General features: G+C 35.4%; 1 protein-coding gene across 1 annotated transcript in view; it reads right to left on the bottom strand.

The window, feature by feature from the left end:
• Window positions 1-19,283, bottom strand: part of CCDC146 (coiled-coil domain containing 146) — a 66,212-nt gene that overhangs the window by 4,276 nt on the left and 42,653 nt on the right. The window contains exons 5-16 of the mRNA XM_077783647.1: window positions 19,158-19,215; window positions 18,441-18,614; window positions 17,779-17,852; window positions 16,518-16,745; window positions 15,424-15,610; window positions 12,012-12,107; window positions 10,828-10,998; window positions 9,101-9,189; window positions 8,823-8,987; window positions 6,270-6,488; window positions 5,433-5,661; window positions 88-216 (exon numbers count right to left, since the gene is read on the bottom strand). Coding sequence (XP_077639773.1) covers window positions 88-216; window positions 5,433-5,661; window positions 6,270-6,488; window positions 8,823-8,987; window positions 9,101-9,189; window positions 10,828-10,998; window positions 12,012-12,107; window positions 15,424-15,610; window positions 16,518-16,745; window positions 17,779-17,852; window positions 18,441-18,614; window positions 19,158-19,215 — 1,819 coding nt within the window. The remainder of the gene's footprint in view (window positions 1-87; window positions 217-5,432; window positions 5,662-6,269; window positions 6,489-8,822; window positions 8,988-9,100; window positions 9,190-10,827; window positions 10,999-12,011; window positions 12,108-15,423; window positions 15,611-16,517; window positions 16,746-17,778; window positions 17,853-18,440; window positions 18,615-19,157; window positions 19,216-19,283) is intronic.

Genomic DNA, 19,283 nt, shown 5'->3' with positions numbered 1-19,283 from the left:
GTTTATTTTAAAAATAAAAGAGACTAATTGCATTTTCTCAGAAGTCAAGCACAGCAAGATAGCTTGTGATATGAGAAGTGACATTACCTTTTCAATCCTTTTTAGCAGCTCAGGTGGAGATGGGTCCTTCCCTCCCATTTCTTGCTTTCTGCTCTCATTTGTGGCATCACCATAGTTTTCCTCCAGTTTTTTAATCTTGTCCCTGCACTGGGAATACTAGCAAACAAAGAGACTCAAGAGTTATTTATTCCCACCAAGCTCATCCCCAGACCTTGGTCTGGAGACTTCAACAGACAAGGATTCCTTTTACTGGGAAGGAGGGTGGGTAACACAAAATTATGAGCCATATAAAAATCTTCTTTTAAAAGAGAACTAGAGTGTGATTACAGTTTATTTTAAAGAGAACTACAGTTGCAGGATAGAGGTGTTTGACAGAAATTGAGTTCTACCTGTTTTTTGGCTACTTTTTGTTTTTTATCCTCAGGAATACAATAGAAAGCCCTGCTTCCCTGCTGGTCAGTACTGAGGTTCTTATCTCTACAAACATCCAAGTTTTCTACACTAACATTCCCAGGCATGTGTCCTGAAGTGACTCAGCAGTGACACTGAGCATTGAGATACCCTCGGGACTCACAGACAGGTGTTCCCTGACCTTTCCCATGTGAGACCTTCCCATGGCATAATGCTTCCCACAATATGTGACAGGGACATCCAGGCTCAGCGTAAATACTCGCTGAAGGAGTGACTGGGGCTGTTTTTTCATGTTTCATGTTGCAAGACTGACAGTGGTGGGGCTGTGTGCTCTGATGTGCACCTGGCTGTCTGTCAGTGAGCTGCTAGCATTGACATAACTGCCCAAGTGTAAATGTTAACCATCCACTGCAGGTGATGACTGATTAAGGAAATAAGTGGTCCCCGGCTCTCAAAGTTATGGACAGTCACCAAAATATACAGTAAATGTTTAGATGTTGCCAGGATGAGGTTTGTCACTGGAAGTTAACAAGTCATATTTAACTAGAAAAGAGAAAACTGACAAATATTCTCCGGTGGCCATGGAACATTACCAGAACACTTAAATACTTATTTTCCTAGTAAAAAAAGCACCACACAACTCACTTCTGTACACTTTTGTCTAAAAGCAGCTAAAGTAAAAACCTTAGATGAGTGTAATGAACAATTTCCTCAGCAAACCATGATTCTGAACATAGCTAGGTACTGAAAGTTATATTTTGCTGACAAATAGCTAAAACTCAAGTCCAAAAATACACAGAATGGAAGAATGTAAAAGCAGGGCCAGCACAAACAGCAGGATGCAGCTATGCTTCCAGTGATCTTTTCTATCTGGGGCCAAATTTCTCAACCACTAACTCAGGGGAAAATGCCTGGTTGGAGGCCGTGGCATCTTAATAAGATTAGGGGCAGCGCACCAAAGAAAATTTTGCAGGACTGAGTAGTTAATTTAGAGAAAGAATATTGCAGAAAAACCACTGTCCAAAAGCCATTAAAAAGTTTCATGTTAAATGTAAATACTAGCCTTATTTTAAAATGCAATATGAATTGGAAGTTATCAGATGCAAGCCAATCCAAAAGTATCAAAGAAATAACCATGCTATTCTCTGGCTGCTTAAGTAATGTGACTAGAGGCATCTTTATTTTTTTACTAATTTGTAGTGTTTTCCTTGGAAAAGACTATCTGAGTCATAAGAGATTCTAAGTCTTATATTTAAAAAAAATCCTTTCTGTCTTAAAGTGGGTTTGATACAGGGGATAGGAAAAGACTGCAGAAGAGAGGCTTTTCTGTATTGGACTGTAATCAGGAGGAATTGTTGAAGGAGGGAACACATGTCTAGATAAAGCAACTGGTCTGGAAAAGTGGATATTGGGTTCTTTTTTTGAAATCTCTGAGAAGGTAAGTGAGGTATGTACAGCACTAAAAAAGGGCAAATACAAGACTTATTTTTAAAAATGGGGAGGGGGTGCAGATGGAGCTTTGGAACCATGATAACTTCTCTTTCTGAAGAATAAATCTGGAACACAGAATTAATTTTGCTTTGTAGGCATCAAGAAGATAAAAAGGACAGGGATAACAGCCACCATAGGTGTGTTGAGTCATACCAAACCAGATCAATGTCTACTATGATAATTTCACAGGTGTATGGATGACAAATAGTAGGTATCATACATTTTGATCTTTATATTGCTTCAATATTTCATATGATATTCTCATAAACAAGCAACATAAATGGGTTCTTGATTAAAATATACAGTAAATACCTATCAGTATAATGAGATTAAGCTCAGAGAGACTGCAAGAATTTTTTGGAAAATATTCAAATGCAAAATTACCTTTCTCTGAACCAAAAAGATAATAGTAAATAAAAAATGTAAGTAGTTACATGTAGGCAGGAAAAATTGCCTGTACAAACAAAGAATCAAATCAACTGGTTGGATGCCCTTTCTTTACAAAAGGGTCTGGTTGTTACATACATTAACATGAAGATGAATCACTCTGTCTTGTGTCAAGAAAAGTGCCAACATACCTGGATGCATAGGCAGGAAGGTAACCTGCAAGATGCCTGAATGGATCCTTTCACTGTCAGCCACAGGTACCAGGCAAATAAAGATTATATTGCCAAAAATAAAAGAAATGCAGAAAAAGAATGATCTAAGAAAAATCTCTAAGAGCTGATTGAAAGAAACAATGTTGTGTAGCTTATCAAACAGATGGGAGAGGAGCATGATTAACATCCAGTAGCATGAAATGTTGCAGAAAGGAAAAGAATGGTCCATTTGTCATGTCCCTGGAGGACAGAATACAAACCAGTATTCTTACACCACAACAAGATCCAGGCTAAAGCTCAAGAAAATTTTTCCACTGTTACGGAAAGACTGGGATAGCTTGCTTGGGGAAACCTGTTTCTCAGTGGTGTCTTGAAGCCACAGCTTAGCCCTTTCAGGCAATCCAGTGCTGCTGTGGGAGCAGATTGCCTAGATAAATTTGTTATCTCTCTACTAGTCCCATTATCCTCTGATGTGGTGATATAGTCTGAAGATTTTAATGTATTAAAACCTGAACAAATGTTGTTGCCAAATGCCTCAAATAAAGTGACAAACCTTGTATATTGCCTGAGCTCTAAGGCATGAAAGTCCCATCTACAGCACCATGACAGCTCAGCAGGTCTACGTGTTGGACTAATTAATGATTAATGCTAAGTATTTCTCATTGATGCATGAAGGTAGATTAGTTTTTATGGGTCACTTCAGTCAGCAGGAACAGTCCCTTGATGTGCAATCCCAATTAAAAGTTACATAGTTTTATGCCAGGGAAAACCACCTTACAGTCTCACCAGGTACTTTTTGTGTAAAGAAGTGCCTATAAATATTTCTAATTTTAAATCTTTACCTTGATGTTAACAAGCCTACCTAGTCTATGTTACTTGCTTAGAAGAGGTCTGGTTTTGCTTCAGATGATGGTATTTTTTTAGCTTAACTATTCACCAATGTTTTGTGGAAATAGGAAGCTTCTGATGAAAAGCATACAAGTGGAACATACATTACTTTGATGATTAAGCAGCTCATGTGGAATATAGGAGACCCAGGTGAAGGTTTGTTCTTGCTGAACTGGCACGCAGCCCTGATCTGGGCTTTTCCCCTTCCCAATGGGCACTGAAGCTGCTGAGATTATGGGTCAGTTTTTGCAGTCTGTAAATATTTCTGATTTAATTTTTTTTTCATTGATAATAATGAAAATACCTAGTCCGCGTTACTATCAAGCAGAAGACAAAAGGAGGCAGGAAGGGTAGGAAGAGGGAAGGACAGAAGAGGCACAGGTACAAGATTCAGCCTGCCTAATCCAGATAGTCTGTGACTGTGGTAATTGAACAGAAGCTGAGTCAGATTTCAACATGGGGTCAAATCTGTAATTGGTACAAGATCCAGAAGCATGAACTTGGCAACCAAGATAAGAATTCAGATTTGGGCTCATGGTTTTTGTTTACGTCATGGAGATAAAGTCAAACAATTTGAAACTGCTTCTCATTGGACTTAATTCCTATTGGCAGTGGTAGTATTAATGATGAATGGTGGAGCATAAGGAGATGAAGGAGTTAACAGCCAGTTTGAGCCATATAATATTCAGTAATCACAGTATCTAGTGAAATTTTAAAGGTTGATAACTGATAATTTGCCGTTCTTCACTGGAAAACTCCTCACTGGGGAACATTTTTTAAGACTACTGCATGCACAATATCACACTACTCGGAATTTTCCTACTTTTAAATTTTTTGTCAACACTGCAAAAAATTTAAAGCACCTCCAACAATAGCCTCCCTTTAACAATGGTTTCACATGAACTATCATCATGAAGGAGAAAGTTGCAGGAATGCAGAACAGAAAAGGCAGAGTTTCATGATTGATTCTGTCAGTTCACAAAATCATCTGCATTTTGCTACTACAGTATTTGGCTCAGTTACTCTCAATCTCATTTTAAATCTTACCTGAATACTTTGAGGTATTTTTAGTCTTTTTTCATTTAGTCGTCTGTTTTTTTTTTTTTTTTTAATGTCTTGGTTCATCATTTAAATATGTGATGGCCCTGCAAAAGTCTTCGGGGCATGATTTGCAAGACGTATTAAAACATGTACTATGTTTTATTCTTGTAGCAGAGCATACAATTTCTTCAAAAGGCCAGAAGTAGGAGAATAGTGCAAGCACTATTAAACCATGAGCCACAGCTCCCATTGATGCGAGTTTGAAAGGCAATGGTACAGCCCAATTTATGGTTTTGTGCAGGCATTAACAGAGTATGTATGGGAAAAATTACCATCTGGAGATAAGGTCAAAAGTAAATGAGCCATTTCAGAAAGCAAGGAAAGAATGTCCCAAGCTCTGCAGTTTGTTAGCTGTTTAATGCTATTTTGTAACTAGAACTAAAACTTACACTGTTTTTGTGCAGAAGAAAATATATGTGGATTATATCATTGTAGGCAGCCGAGTTTCCAGAGTAGGCTCAGGGTCAAGTGTGAATTGAGTTATTATTTTAGAAATTTGATGGTCTAAGTGTATCTCCCACCCCTCCACCTACTCCATCAATACAGTTTTAACAAATTTTATCTACAGTCCCATTTTTCCCCAATGACTCCCATTTTCCAGCTTAGTCATACTGACATTTCAGGCTGTGGGGTGGGTTAGCTGGAATTCCACACCCAGGGAACATTTGGCATGTGTGAAACAAAGACCATGAGCCAGTTACACATAAGCATAGAAACTCATATATGTGAAGTTAAAAACATTTATCACTGTTTTGCTAGACAGGTGCATTACTAAACTTGCTTTTATAATTAACTTTGTACATCCAGATCTTTTTTTCTATGAAACAACGCTAAATTTTAAAATACAGAACAGTAGTAAAAATGGCTTTCTTTAACACCAACCTGTATCCGAAGTCTCACCAGATGTGCATCCAGGTCATTCTTCACTGTGAGCTCTTTAAAACATAATTTAACCTCTCTTTTTTTCTCAACTAACTTCAGCTTCAGAAAACTGATCTTTTCATCCATAACTTGCATCTTAGTATCTCCATTCCTACACAAGACCTCTTGCCTGTTTATTTTTTCATACAAAAAGCCTAGTTCTTCTTCTCGTTCTTTGAGCAAAAGACCACTGAAAATAAAGCCAAAATTTAAAGATAATTTTTCTAAAAAATTAGTCATATTCAGTATATTTCACTCAAAAACATAAAAAAGTTATCTTAAAATACAGTAATAATTTGTGACAATGTATGAAGCTTTCTCAATTTTCATTTTAATCTAATGACAGCATTTTTAATAAGTAACAAAATAATTGCAATGTGAAAATCAGAAAACAAACTCTTGGAAAGGTAACACATAATTTTTAAGGTCTTCTGGCCTTCCACAGCATTTAAAACTGGATTAAGATCAGGGAGATCTAGATAATCTGCATTTTTGCAGATGCCTTATCTGTGCACAATGCACAAGGAGATCAGGTGGCTACAAGTTCTCAAGACATTCAGTAGCCAAGATACCATATTTTTTGAATAATAGTTCTGAAGCATGGCCATGATCACCACTGGAGAAACATTTACATAATGCAAAGCAGCACTGGCAGTGCAGTGAGGGGGACTGGTCAGCAAAACATTGCAGTGCCACAGACTAATTAGCAATACTAATGAGGGGTGCTCATAAGCTGAAAAATATTGTTGCTTCAATGTCAAAATTAAACACTACCTTAGATCAAATTTACAAATGTACCTCTCATTTCGTTGTTCAATAGCCCTTTCATAATTTTTGCGTAGCTGCAAAATTTCCTCTTCAATGTGTGTGGCTGCAGCGGTAAGTCTGTCAATATTCAAATACTTTTCCTTTTCTTTATTCTCTATCATCTCTTGTTCAATTTTGGAATAATCCTTTTTGATCAACTCTTTTATTCTCTCATTCTTTTTAATCTTCAGATACTCATCCTGCAATTTTCTTTAACATAAAAAAAGGTGGGAATATTTTTATTCTTTCAATTTGAAACCAATTTCAGCAATTAAAAACAGAGCTTAAATTTATTTCTCAAGTACACAAGGGCTCCTCTATGTCTCTGCTTCACAGAAGCTTTACAAGAAGAAGAAAGACATTCTGAGAGCAGATTTTTTTGCAAGTTCTTTCCCATTTGAAAAGAACTGGGTTCTGGCTCAAGAAAAATGCTGTACAGGGAATATTGCACTACAGCTTTTTTATTCTCTACTAGGTAGCCCAAGTAGCCATAAACAATAGTTTAAGAGCATAGGCATAAATTTTGATGAAAAGTCTTAATGTGTAGAAATCCTGCCTTTCTATTTAAATAACAATATTTAAATTATTTTGTGGTTGTAACTCAAAGTTCTCAAAATCTATTGTTTATAAAACAGTGTGTCAAAACATCAACATAAGAAAGAAAATTATTAGATTGCCCATTATTATTTCATCTGCCCATTTGATAGATGAAAAAAGAAACCAAAACATAGTGGGAGGTTAGTGACAAGATGACATAAAAATAAAGAACAGATCTCATTATTTCCAGCATCCTTGTTGATCACTGGATGATGACCCATCATTTAAAAGACAGATGGAGTATTTACTATCTCACAGCACAGAGTTTAGAGTTATTGCATTGGATCTGTGGTATCACTTCTGGATCAAGACACAACTTTATCTACACTGGGAAGATATTCATGTCAATGCACAAAAGAGGTAGTGAAAGGAGAAGCAAAGTCTCCTGTTAAAATACAGACCTGCAGATGAAAGAGCCTTCCCTCATGGGCTCCATCACTTAATTGCTGATTTGCTGTATACAGGGCAGGGAGCTGCTTTCTTTCATTTCCCCCCATGTATAACACTTTAAGCACCACAGGCTATTACTGAATTTAATTAAACTTCTCTAAGTCAAGTTTCAGACTGGAAGTATAACAGAATTGCAGAAATGCAATGTGTTTTAAATATTTTCTGAAAATTTCTTGCCTTACTTGGACTGATATTCTCCCCTCCAAATTGCATAGGTTGCAGTGAAGTCAGTGGTACTGATGCTAAAGTCTGTTACTGGGATTTAAAATATTTTTCATAGGCAAGAGAGTTACTGAAAATTCAATACTTCTGACTACTTTTAAATCTAGTTTTGCAGAGCCCAAAATATCTGTTGGATCTGTACCGAGCAGGGACATCAATAATAATATTTATATAATTCTTATATCTATACAAAATTTATGTCTTAATTGCCTTTTTTCCCCCTTCTTTTATCAACTTGAGAGGCCTTTGAGGGAAGGCCTCAAAATTTTTACAACAAAATGTCAGCTTGTTCATCTTGACAAAATCACTTCAATCACTAAAGTTCTACCTCTTTTTTAGCTATCTCTAGCATGACTTTGAAACCAAACTACTAGGAGATTCACAAAAAATACTTCGTGTATTCTTTGTCTGATTTAACAATTTTTTGGCACCAAATAATGAAGTTTTTAGAAAATCAAGTTATTTTTAACTACTCAATTTGGTCTTCCTGTTTTGCTTACACAGTTGTCTATTCACTGTCTTCCTACTTGCCCAAGAACAGATTTCCAAGACATTGTAATTCTGTCTATATTGCCGAATTTCATCACTAGGATGATAAAAATATGGCAAAAAGATATCCTCACTAAATAATGATCTAGGAAAAAAGAGAGTCAAAAGTACCAGTGATTCTGCCTTATTATCTTTGCTGTGAATGTAACCTTTTATTTTGTCTAAGACTAGAAATTGAAACCACATTTTATTTGAAATAAATGTGATGTAATAAACTTCAGTGGGAGTTTGAACCAAAATTCCCAATTTGTTCTAATTTCATAATCAGACAGCCATATTCCTAGGGAGTGACTCATTTAATAGTCCCATGCACCACTTCATTAGGGAATCATATGTGTCAGACCTATTTTTCTCTAAGGACAGCAAATATGGGTGCAACAGTGTTGCTCACATTGAATGAAACAGAATGATAATGCAAAACCTGAGAGATCCAAGAACTCTGATACAAAGGATGAGAAAATGAGAGAGTAGGCAGACAAACTTCAAAACTACTTTCTGACAAGCAGTGATGCCCCAGCTAGTTGTAGAGTCTTAGTGGGATAAGAAATTGGAACAGATTATGGAGGGGTGTTTCTGAATGCCTTTGTTTTAATCAGATTTTAAAAAATCAGGATGATAACTATCCAGGATGATACGGGCATAACTGAAGATGGAATAGATTCCCTCCTAAGATTTTTTTCATATTAAATTTCTATAATTGTGAGCTACAGTGTACTTTAAACTCACCTTTCTCTGGTTATAACAGCATCTCTTAAATTTTGTATATTATTTTCTAGCAATTTTACCCGGTTTTCAGCTTCCCTTGCTTTCCACTGAGCAATACGCATCAAATCTATACTTTTATCCTTTTCAATTAGCATAAGATCATACATCCTAGTAAATCCTTGGAGTCTGAAGAAATGAGATGTGTGAAAGAAATAATTATTAGCATTTTACACTTGCGTTGCTTGGGTAAAAGTTGATTTAGAAGACTTTTTAAAAATAATGTATTATTATTTTCTTACTCTTTTTGTTTTTCTTTTTTCATCTTTTTACAGGTGGTTAGTTCACGATCCTTTATTTTTAGTTCCTTAACAAGACTTTGGAGTTCAATCTGAAATTTAAATAAAATTTAGCAAGCACTTTAGATATATTAGAGAAATGTCTTCAGTGAAATTACCCAGAACAACTCTTAGATGAGAAAAAGACAGTGAGAGGACATTATTATAAAAACATTTTCTTACTACAATGGAATGTTTTTATTACAGCAACATAAAAAAGCACAGTTTTTCCACTTATATTAAGCTTACAATTACTATTAGTAATGTAGATAATTTGATACTGCATCTTAAATGCTTGGTTCTCTCTCTCTGGAGTTCTACTGTTTCTGCTGATCAGCCTGTTTCTGTATTTTTGATTCCAGTTGTGTTCAGTCCTCAATAGCCTGGGCCATCGATCTTAAATTGAGAGGCCTTTTCTCCCCTCCCACTGGTATCAGGAGGAGCAGATTTGTATTAGGAAAAACTGGTGGATGATGGGTTGCAACTTTGGACTTGTCTGTGTGTTCCTGAATTTGTATTATTTTGTTTTGTTTGTTTATGGACTAATTTTATTGAAGGCACAAAGCCTAACATGTTTATTTATTTTTACAGATGCTCAGAGTTTCCCAAGATGGTGGAAGGGTAGCTTATCTAATTTATGTGAATACAGACATACATTTTGGAAACATCAATAACTTGTTTCCATATAGCAATTTGGTATTTAGCAAATTCTGTGTGACATCACAGCACATGTCACTCCAGAAAAATGTAGGCAGAAAATACAATGACTACTCATAGAAAAGTTTTCTTTCCCTCTTTCTCTAAATCAATATCATTATTTATGCTTTGAAATGTAACAGGAAAATAGAAATTTCTGCCTCACTTTGGAATGAGGAGTAATTCAGTTTATCTTCTAATGTTCATACTTTTGTAAAATAAACCACACAGATTTACTTCTGGGAATCTCAGGTTGTCTGCTAGTCTGCCTTGTTCTTTCAAATTATTCATTTTATCCCATGGGCTTGAAAGAAAATCACAGAATCTCAGAATCACAGACGTGCTGAGGTGGAAGGAACCCACCAGGACCATGAAGCCCAACTCCCAGCCCTGCACAGCACCATTCCCAAGGCACCCGTGTGCCTGAGAGCATTGTCCAAGCATTTGTTGAACTCTGTCAGGCTGGCGCTGGTTCCACTGCCCTGGGGAGCCTGTCCAGTGCCCAACCACTCTCTGGATGAAGAACCTTTTCCTAATATTGAACCTAAACATCCCCCAACACAACTTCAGGCCAATCCCTCAGGTCCTGTCACTGTCACCACAGAGATCAGTGTGTGTCCCTCCTCCTTCTCACAAGGAAGCTGTAACTGCAGTGAGGTCTCTCCTCAGTCTCCTCAAGGCTGAACAGACCAAGTGACCTCAGCTGCTCCTCATACAGCTTCCCCTTAAAGCCCTTCACCATCTTTGTTGCCCTCCTTTGGGTACTCTAATGTTGTTTCAAATTCCTTGTTTCAATTGTGGAGTCATATTTTAGCATACTGCACTGCAACACAAATTGCAATAAGACACCACAGTATTGTGAGTTTCCAGTGTTCCGGTGGAGCTTCAAAGCCAGGGTAGGAAATGAGTCTACAGGGCTCCCCTCACTAGTTATTTATTTTCTCCCTATACCAGCTGGTACTTTTGAACAGTCTTCTAATTGTATAATTTTTTACCTTGGTTTTCTGAACATCCCTGCATTTCAGTTGCCTCTCATCGGCTCTGAGCCCGGTCAGGTGTGTAAGTGTGGATAATTCATTTCTGCACTTTTCCTGCTCTTTGAAAAGCAAGCGTTCTGTAGCAATGCATTCTTCTAACATGCGGGCATCCATATCTGATATCATTTCCTAGAGAAGATTACATTTTAATCCTAATGCAACTATGTATCAGTGTTGGCAAAACCAAATTTGGAAATACTTTGGGTTTATCTGCAATGTAAACAAATATACAGACTACATAGATTTAAAACTGTAATAAATTATTGTTTTAAAACACTATGCACAATCCCTATAATAAAATTTCAGAATATATTATCACCTAGGAGCATTTCTGTTCCTCAGTCTAACATCTTTCAGCTATTGTCCATTGGACAGAATGTATATTTATAGCTATATAATCTTTAAGTAAGTTCAGTGTCAGGTCTTCAATAGGAAGTGAATGGAAGCTTCCTAGGCTCCACTGACTGTGTCTGTCCATGGCACACAAGTTACATATCCCAGAGAATGCTGTGTAGGTGCTGGAATGCGTGTGTATCCAAATACAAGCAGATCCCCACTTGATAATGTTAATGAATTCAAACAAAACACATAAAGAAAATGGATATAAGGGTAAGAAGACAGCAGGTTTGACCTTGGAGGTACCAAGGAGGTATGTTTGAAATAGATTGCTTCTTATAAGGTCATTTATGTAGTGGCAAGTACTAATGCTCTTGTAAGGTAGCTATCTGCATTTCCACACTCTGTATGGCTGTGCTGCATCCACAAATGACAGAACTGTGAAAATGAAAAATCTTAATGTATAAATGCTGAATTTTCATTGTTGCAACAAGACACGGTTTCATATCCAAAGGAAATGTATAACAATATATTTCTAGCTGCAGTGTTAAACTTAAACTAGACTAGAAGACTTAAACTAGAAAGGAGATTTGCTTTCTACCTTCTAGTATATGGCCAGTAACATCAAAATGTTTTTAAAAATTAAAGATAAGCGGTCTTTAAAATGGAAGAAATAGTATTGCATTTTCTCACCAGAAAGCTGCAGCTAGAAACTCCCATTATTTTTTCTTCAAACAGTTCCTTTATTCTCATGATAGAAAACCAACTGTCAAAATGAAAAAATATGAGAAAGCAGAATTCAGCACCTGTTCAGCTAAATCTCTCTTGACTGTTTCGATCTCCTCCTGCAGTTCTTGTCGTCTTTCTAATAATACTGCATTGTTTTTTGAGTTAATTTCTGCCTACAAAAATAAACCAAGCACATAGTGATGCAAATAAAATATTAGGAAAATTTCAACTGCAGATAGTGTATTAGAAGTAGCTACACAAATTAAGAAATTAAATTTCTCTCCTCTTATAATTGCTAATACAAGAATGCTTAATTGAGTAGTTCCTCAGCAACTAATTGAAGCTTCTCAAAAATTTATTTCAAGAACTATGAACACTAAACTTCACAAATTTAGAAGGTTTATTGTTTTCAGCAACTAAATTGTCATTAAAAAAAATAAACACAGAAAGAGTATATAACAATATCCCCTAAATTCACAGAGGATTTTCAGAGTGAAATGCTGAGCTTACTAAAGGAAAAAAGAGTTCCCATTTACATAGAATGAATATCACATTTTTTTCTTTTTATCACTACAGTAGGATTTTCATTAGGCCCTAGAAAGTAAAATCTAATAACACAAAGTTTTATGTATTATTTTTTCATGTAAATTATGGGAAATTCATTTATTCAATCAGATTTTAACATTAAGTATGTGAAGGAATACATAAAAAGAGTACCTGTTTAAAATATATCTGACCAATCTCACTACAACTACTTACATGATGTAACTTATAAGACAAAAAGCTGTACTAGCCTCACTGTGATTAACTTTGCTTAGAATTTCTTTATGGTTATAAGAAAGCAAGAAATAAATGCATCAGGCTACCTATGAAGGCATATATTGCCTCTGTGTAATTGATGGGGACAAACAATTTAGCAGGAACTGCTGTGATAGGGTAAGGGATATTAACTTTAAAATAAAAGAGGGACAATTAGATATAAGGAAGAACTTTCTTCGACAAGGGTAATGAAACAGTGGCACAGATTTCCCAGAGAGGTGGTTGATGCCCTATCTCTGGAAACATTCAAATCCAGGTTAGACTGAGGTCTGACTAACCTGATCTAGATGAAGCTGTCCCTACCTACTGCAGGGGTTTGGACAAAATTACCTTAAAAAGTCCCTTCCAACCCAAATTACTCTAATTGTAAATCTGTAATTCATATGGATAGGAAAATATTACATTTAAGTAATACAATTTAAATTACAACACACCTGGAAGATATTCAAAGATAATAAATACAACCCTGTGATATCTTGCTCAGATCTCAACCAGATGTTAGAGTTCACTATAAATCAGTACTGATAGGTAGATGTTTTGCATTTGTTATTTTCACTTCTGTGATAGTATTGTAAAATTAAATTCTGTTCACTTGCATTATGGTAAAGGGAAACCAGAGACACAGTAAAGGTCGAAGTGTGGAGTTACTTTAGTTGCAGCTGCCAGCTCTGAGATTTAATTTGACTTAGGTTTACTAAAATGTCAGTAAAGGCTGTCCTAAGAAAGTGACTTTTGGTCTTGTGTTGGGATCAAAAATAGCTTTTACATGGAGCATATATTAGTTAGCACTTCTGCTGTATAAAAATACAAAGCTCATATAAACATCTTTATCTATTAGTGACTTCTGTTCACATAAGACAGGGCTAAACTTAGGCACTTTTGGCTGTCTCTGCTTTGGCCTGACCAAAGAGAAGGCCCACATGGAGAGGAGCAGCAGCTCTGCTCCAGGCTGGAGAGAGCAGGACCAGCAGCTCGCTTTCACACAGTTTTGGTGTTTAGCAATAGCTGACCTTTCACAACTTACTAACGGGGAAAGCACATTTGAAGAAGTGTTCCTGTAATTTCCTTATTCTACAAACCAGTCATCCTGCACTTAGCATATGATTCAAAAAAAGAAATTTGGGGAACCACACTGATGTGCTGCTACTTCTGCAATCACATATTTATATAAACAATTAATTATTGTGATTTTTTTCACTTTGAATCACAATGAATAAATGTAAATCTAGGGGTTTAAGTAGTTAAAGAAATTTTATCTACTTGAAATACTGTTTTTTAGAGTTTTGCTGGGTGTGCTCCCAAGTCTTACAAATTAAAATTGTCCAAATATAGCAAAAGCCAAGCAGAATCAAGTTGGCCACTTGACTCTTCCTTACTGCAGTACTGTATTTCAATGCAGAGAAGCAGTGATTTCACATTTGCTCTTCTAACAGAGCCAGGAAAGGAATCAGAGAAAACATGGAGCATGGGAGGATGGGCTAAAACAACTCTATTGCTGTGGCTACTTGCATTAGAGTAGTACCTTGCAGCTGCTGGAGTAAAATACTGATCAGAATTCCACTTCTGTCTCTCATGGCATTGCTTTTCCCTTACTCCTCATGATGATGCTATTTTTAACACACATACAAGGTCTTGTCCTTCCACAGGGTGAAGGAATTGGGCTGCGATGGGTTTGGATCTCACCCCAGACTGTGAACTCTAACCACAGCTGCTTGTGAGTTATGGTATTTGATTTTAGCATTACATGTTTTTGAACAATTGTGTATCTCCATCCAGGAACATTTTCTAATGGGAACACATGCAAAAAATACCAACTCCCAGATTCTCTTAGCTGATACTGAACAGAAACTTTTTAAGCTTTAAGATCAAAGTCTGGAATATGAGTCAGCCCTTTAATCATTATTTAAGGAAATTCAATCCAAAACTTTGTTTTGTAGCTCTAGAGCTTTCCTCCCTTCTCCCAGGTGAGCTTATGGTACTAGGTAATACACATGTGAATTCAGGAGGAATTTCAAGGGAGACAAAAAAATATTGTTTAATAATATTAAATATTATCAAGTCATAATTGGAGTTGTTTAAATAGCAAAGCCAGGTATAAAGGAGTTTTGATATGTATAGCCATTTTTAAAACTTTACAATTATGTAAGACTCTTTTCTGCCCTAAATTGCTTAGAAGGACCAATAAAAATTTGAAGGACAGCGTCAAGGTAGGAAACATCAAGTGCTGTGAAAAAACATTCACCTGACTAAACAAGATTAATTTTATATGACTCAGAATCTAGACTGAGCAAGGAAAAAGGACAGGAGAAAATATACATAAGAAAGAGAGAATGGAAGAACCAGTGATGAGAAAAAGAAAATATAAAAAAATTTATAGATCAAGTAAATTTTTAAGAAATAATTGGAAGCAGAAAAGAAAGAAAATGCTTTGAATACATAAGCAGAATAGTACTTCCTTTTAAAATTATTACAGTCAAACGACTATGTAAAACAGAAAAGAGTAATGCATTATTGAAAGAGGAATGGGTGAAATCCTAGAGAAAGGAGGAAATGAGGAAGATGAAATAACAGTCTTCCCCCCTTTTCCCTTGTAGGACTGTCAAGAGATTTCATAGAAATATTTCTTAAAAGAAAATTTACAATCTTTATGATCAATGCATTTATACAAACCTCTGATTTGAGTCTTTTATGCTTTGCCTTATCTCCTTCCAAGGAATCCCAAATCCCTTTCAGTTGTAACTCTATAATTTTTAAACTTTTCAGTTCTTTATCTTTCTGTGTTTGATGGTGACTGAGAATATCTCGTTGATTTTTGTTCTCCAAGATACATTTATTTAAATTATTTTCCAGAATTTGTCTATATAGATAGACACAGAATTTTAGAAACAGGTAACTTAATCAAGACATATATGTAAACAGGCACAACTATTTTAATGGGTTTTGAGTACCTCATGACTATGGTTCAGCAAAGACCAACTTGTAAACTACTTACAAAAATTACCTTAAAAGGTATCATTTTTATAACTATAATCAATTATAATACCCTAATTATGTCGGTGAGGTCTCACAGTCTGTTCTAAATATGCTAAAAATATCAGCTAATCTAGTGCATATAGGAAGAAGAAAACATTTTTTAGTATAAGGGAACATTTCAAAATAAGATGCCATGGGCCTTCAATACAAAGCTTGAAAGGCAAAAGCATTGTTGCTGAGCATATAGCCAGAATTACAACTACATCTCCCTCTGCAAAGGAGGAATCATTGGAAGTTTGCCTTCAACCTAACAGTTTATTTTACTTTACCAAGTAAATATAAAATTATAATTGAAGGGAATATTAAAGAGACAATTAACCAATCCTCACTGAAACTCAGGACTACATGAGGGAAGACATCTATGACCCTCATTTGAAAATGAAAATACTGGCATACTTTATTGTTCTTCAAATTACTTTCAGTAGGTTACACAGGAAAGAAAATATGTGCACTAAAGAGAGAAACCCACTAAAATATTTCACTTTAAGAGCAAAATCTAATAGGATTTATAAAATGCTTATGCTTTTTGATGTTCTTCTTCAAGCCAGATCTTAGATTCCAGATTCCAAATTTTTATATAAATATTTTGGAAGTGAAAACCAAGCCTGATCATTTATAATTTACACTGGTTGCAGCATAAAACTTGAAAATAGAAGCAACAGCAGAAAAAAGAAATAAACTTTTCAGAACAGAGAATTGTTCACTCTTTCCATGTGGCTCAGGTCTCTAACCTGTCTGCTAGGATGGCTAATTCCTTCTCTGCGTTAATTTCTATTACTTTTGTCAAATTAATGCATTCTCGTTCATTCTTTTGTATCAAAGTTTGTCTCTCATCCATTTCCTTCATTACATCTTCTTTCTCTTGCAAAATCTCTTCAGTCCTTTTTTCAGTGGCTTTCAGGGTGCTATTCAATTCTTCTATTTGGTCATTAAGGGCTTCATTCTTCTTCTCTGCATCACTGTGGATATATTTTAACAAAGCAGTAAGGGTTACATTTTCCACATGCATATGTAAAAGACAAAACATAAGTTGCTAGTTTTTGTGGACATACAAAATAATTTCAAAACAATGTATATCAAATGTTTGAAAGCAGACAATGAAAGCCTTCAAATTCAATACAATCCAATAAAAGTTCAGATAGCCATAGGGTATCTGCACCTAACTGACAGCTTAGCACCATGATTATATTAAAAAGAGTTCTAGTAAATTGATTTCTGTCCACATTACTGATACATGGGTGTGACATTTCTAAATATTCTTCCTAAGAACTGGGAACTCTGGTTAGTTTATTCTGTGATGTAACACAAATATAAAGACTCATTTAAATATTTCATTAATAGCAATCTGCACAATGTAGGTTTTAGAAATTGCTTAACACTAAAGAGCAAACTTAGATTTATGATGGCAGAGTTGCATTAAGCAGAGTAGTGAGGAAAACATAGAAGAAAACCAACATACAAGTTTTAAACCTGAGAAATTTAACAGTCAAACAGTTTCTGTGTTACAAACAGGGACTGGAAGGAGGAGACACAAACTTCAGTGTAAGCCTGTGCACAAACGGGGTACAAAACCCTTCATTCATCTGGATGGCAGCTGGACCACTGGGATCTGTGAGTGACCTGGCTGAAACTGCACAGTGCTAATTTGATTTTACACTTAGAGAAAACAGCACATGCCATGCTTCAGAGGAGAAGAACCCCAGCTTCATGAGAGAGAAAGAAAAGGCTGGCTGCTGGCTTGCATCTCCCCTGGTTAAGTACTAGAGACTGCAACTCATGTCAGTACCTTAGAGCAAAGCACCTGTGACTCCACAGCTGGTACAGAAAGACTAAGGGAGAAAGGGTTTGTAGCTCAGGCCACACTGCCAGCTGTGGAAATCCTGATTTTAATCAACAACTACCCTCAATCATTTCTATAACCAAGGGATGAGAAGAAATCATACATATATATATATATATTCATGTATATAGAATTATTTATTAAAAACATACATTTTTTTCTGAATCAACTTCTCAGTTTCTTTTGCAAGTTGCTTTGGAACACCAAGGAGCCTAACTAGCTCAGCCTAGTAACAAAACAGAAAGTTATGATTAATAGCCTCAAAAGTCGATGAGTTTTCGTAGCAGTAATATTAATTTAGAACTGCTGTGAAAATTGGTAGGGAACACTTTTTAATTGCTTGAGTTTTTCCCAGAGAATTATAGCTCCTACTTGTAAAACTGAACATTGATGTTTACAATTTTAGTGTGTCTGCAAGATAAAAATTATGCTTGAATATTATCGATACATCTTATAATGCTATTTATACCATGGAAAGCAGTAGATCCAGGTACGTTTTTAATTCTCAGCATAAATCTGTATTAACTGTAATCCAAGCAACCTAAAATAACACAACATAACTAAGATGTCTTTATAGAAACCACTTTCTAATCAAAATCACAACCTTTAGTATTTCTTAAAGGAGCAATAAGGATATGGCACAGCAGCATGTTTCAGGCCTGTTGAAAAATGGTCTAATACTTAATATAATGGCATACTGAATTTGGAATGACAACATCCAGAAGATTCACTGCTCCTTTGGGCAAAATATGTACCCATACACACACACGCACACGTGCTCACAGATACATAGGCACAATTAATTTTGTGTTACTTTTAAATAAGTCTGCATCTCCTGAAGCTTTTCCATTTCTTCCTCATCTGTTAATATCAGCTTTTCTTTGGATGAAACAGCTTCTTTTATTGAATCAACTTCTGCTTTCTTCTGGATTACTTCTTTGCTGAGCTGATCGCAATTTTCTTTCAACTGTTCAATTTTATTATTTTTCTTTAAAAATGAAGTAAAAGACCAGATTATTTGTATTTTCCCTTTTACATTTTGCAGGCTTCTGATAACACAAACTCACTAACACTGAATAATAATAACATTTTTAGTGACAAGATATGAAATGAATTTTTTTTACCAGATGAGTGTTTCTTCTATCAATACTAACAGAATGTTATTTCCAACAAAACCACATATATTCTTCAGGATTTGTGACTAAAAATGTATTTTTCATGTTCACATCATAGAACCAAAAACCTGCAGCTATTTTTACACGCAGTATGCATTTGCTGAATATAGTAAACATTTTCTTGGGTAAATAAAAAAATCCAGATCTTTTCTGAATTGGTTATTTACTGCTTGCTCTAGGTATCAAAATTGAAGATATAATATAACTCATAAAATATATTTCTTTTAAAATCTATTTTTCAGTGTATTCTATTTAAAATAAACTCCAGATATGCACACTGAGAAGACATTTTCAATGACTTTTAAATGTTAGTTAACAGAACATAAAACATTACTTTTCTCATGTTTTGTACTTACCTTTTCTTTTGACATTTTTTCATATTCATTTTCCAGAAGCTTTTTTTCTTCTCGCAAACTACAGTAAAAATCAAAGCAGAACTAAATATGTTAGTAATAGAATAATCATTACTGTAATATAGTAAA

Source organism: Lonchura striata, chromosome 5 (genome assembly GCF_046129695.1).
Source record: "Lonchura striata isolate bLonStr1 chromosome 5, bLonStr1.mat, whole genome shotgun sequence".
Taxonomy (NCBI): domain Eukaryota; kingdom Metazoa; phylum Chordata; class Aves; order Passeriformes; family Estrildidae; genus Lonchura; species Lonchura striata.
This window is presented reverse-complemented; position numbering and strand designations above follow the sequence as displayed.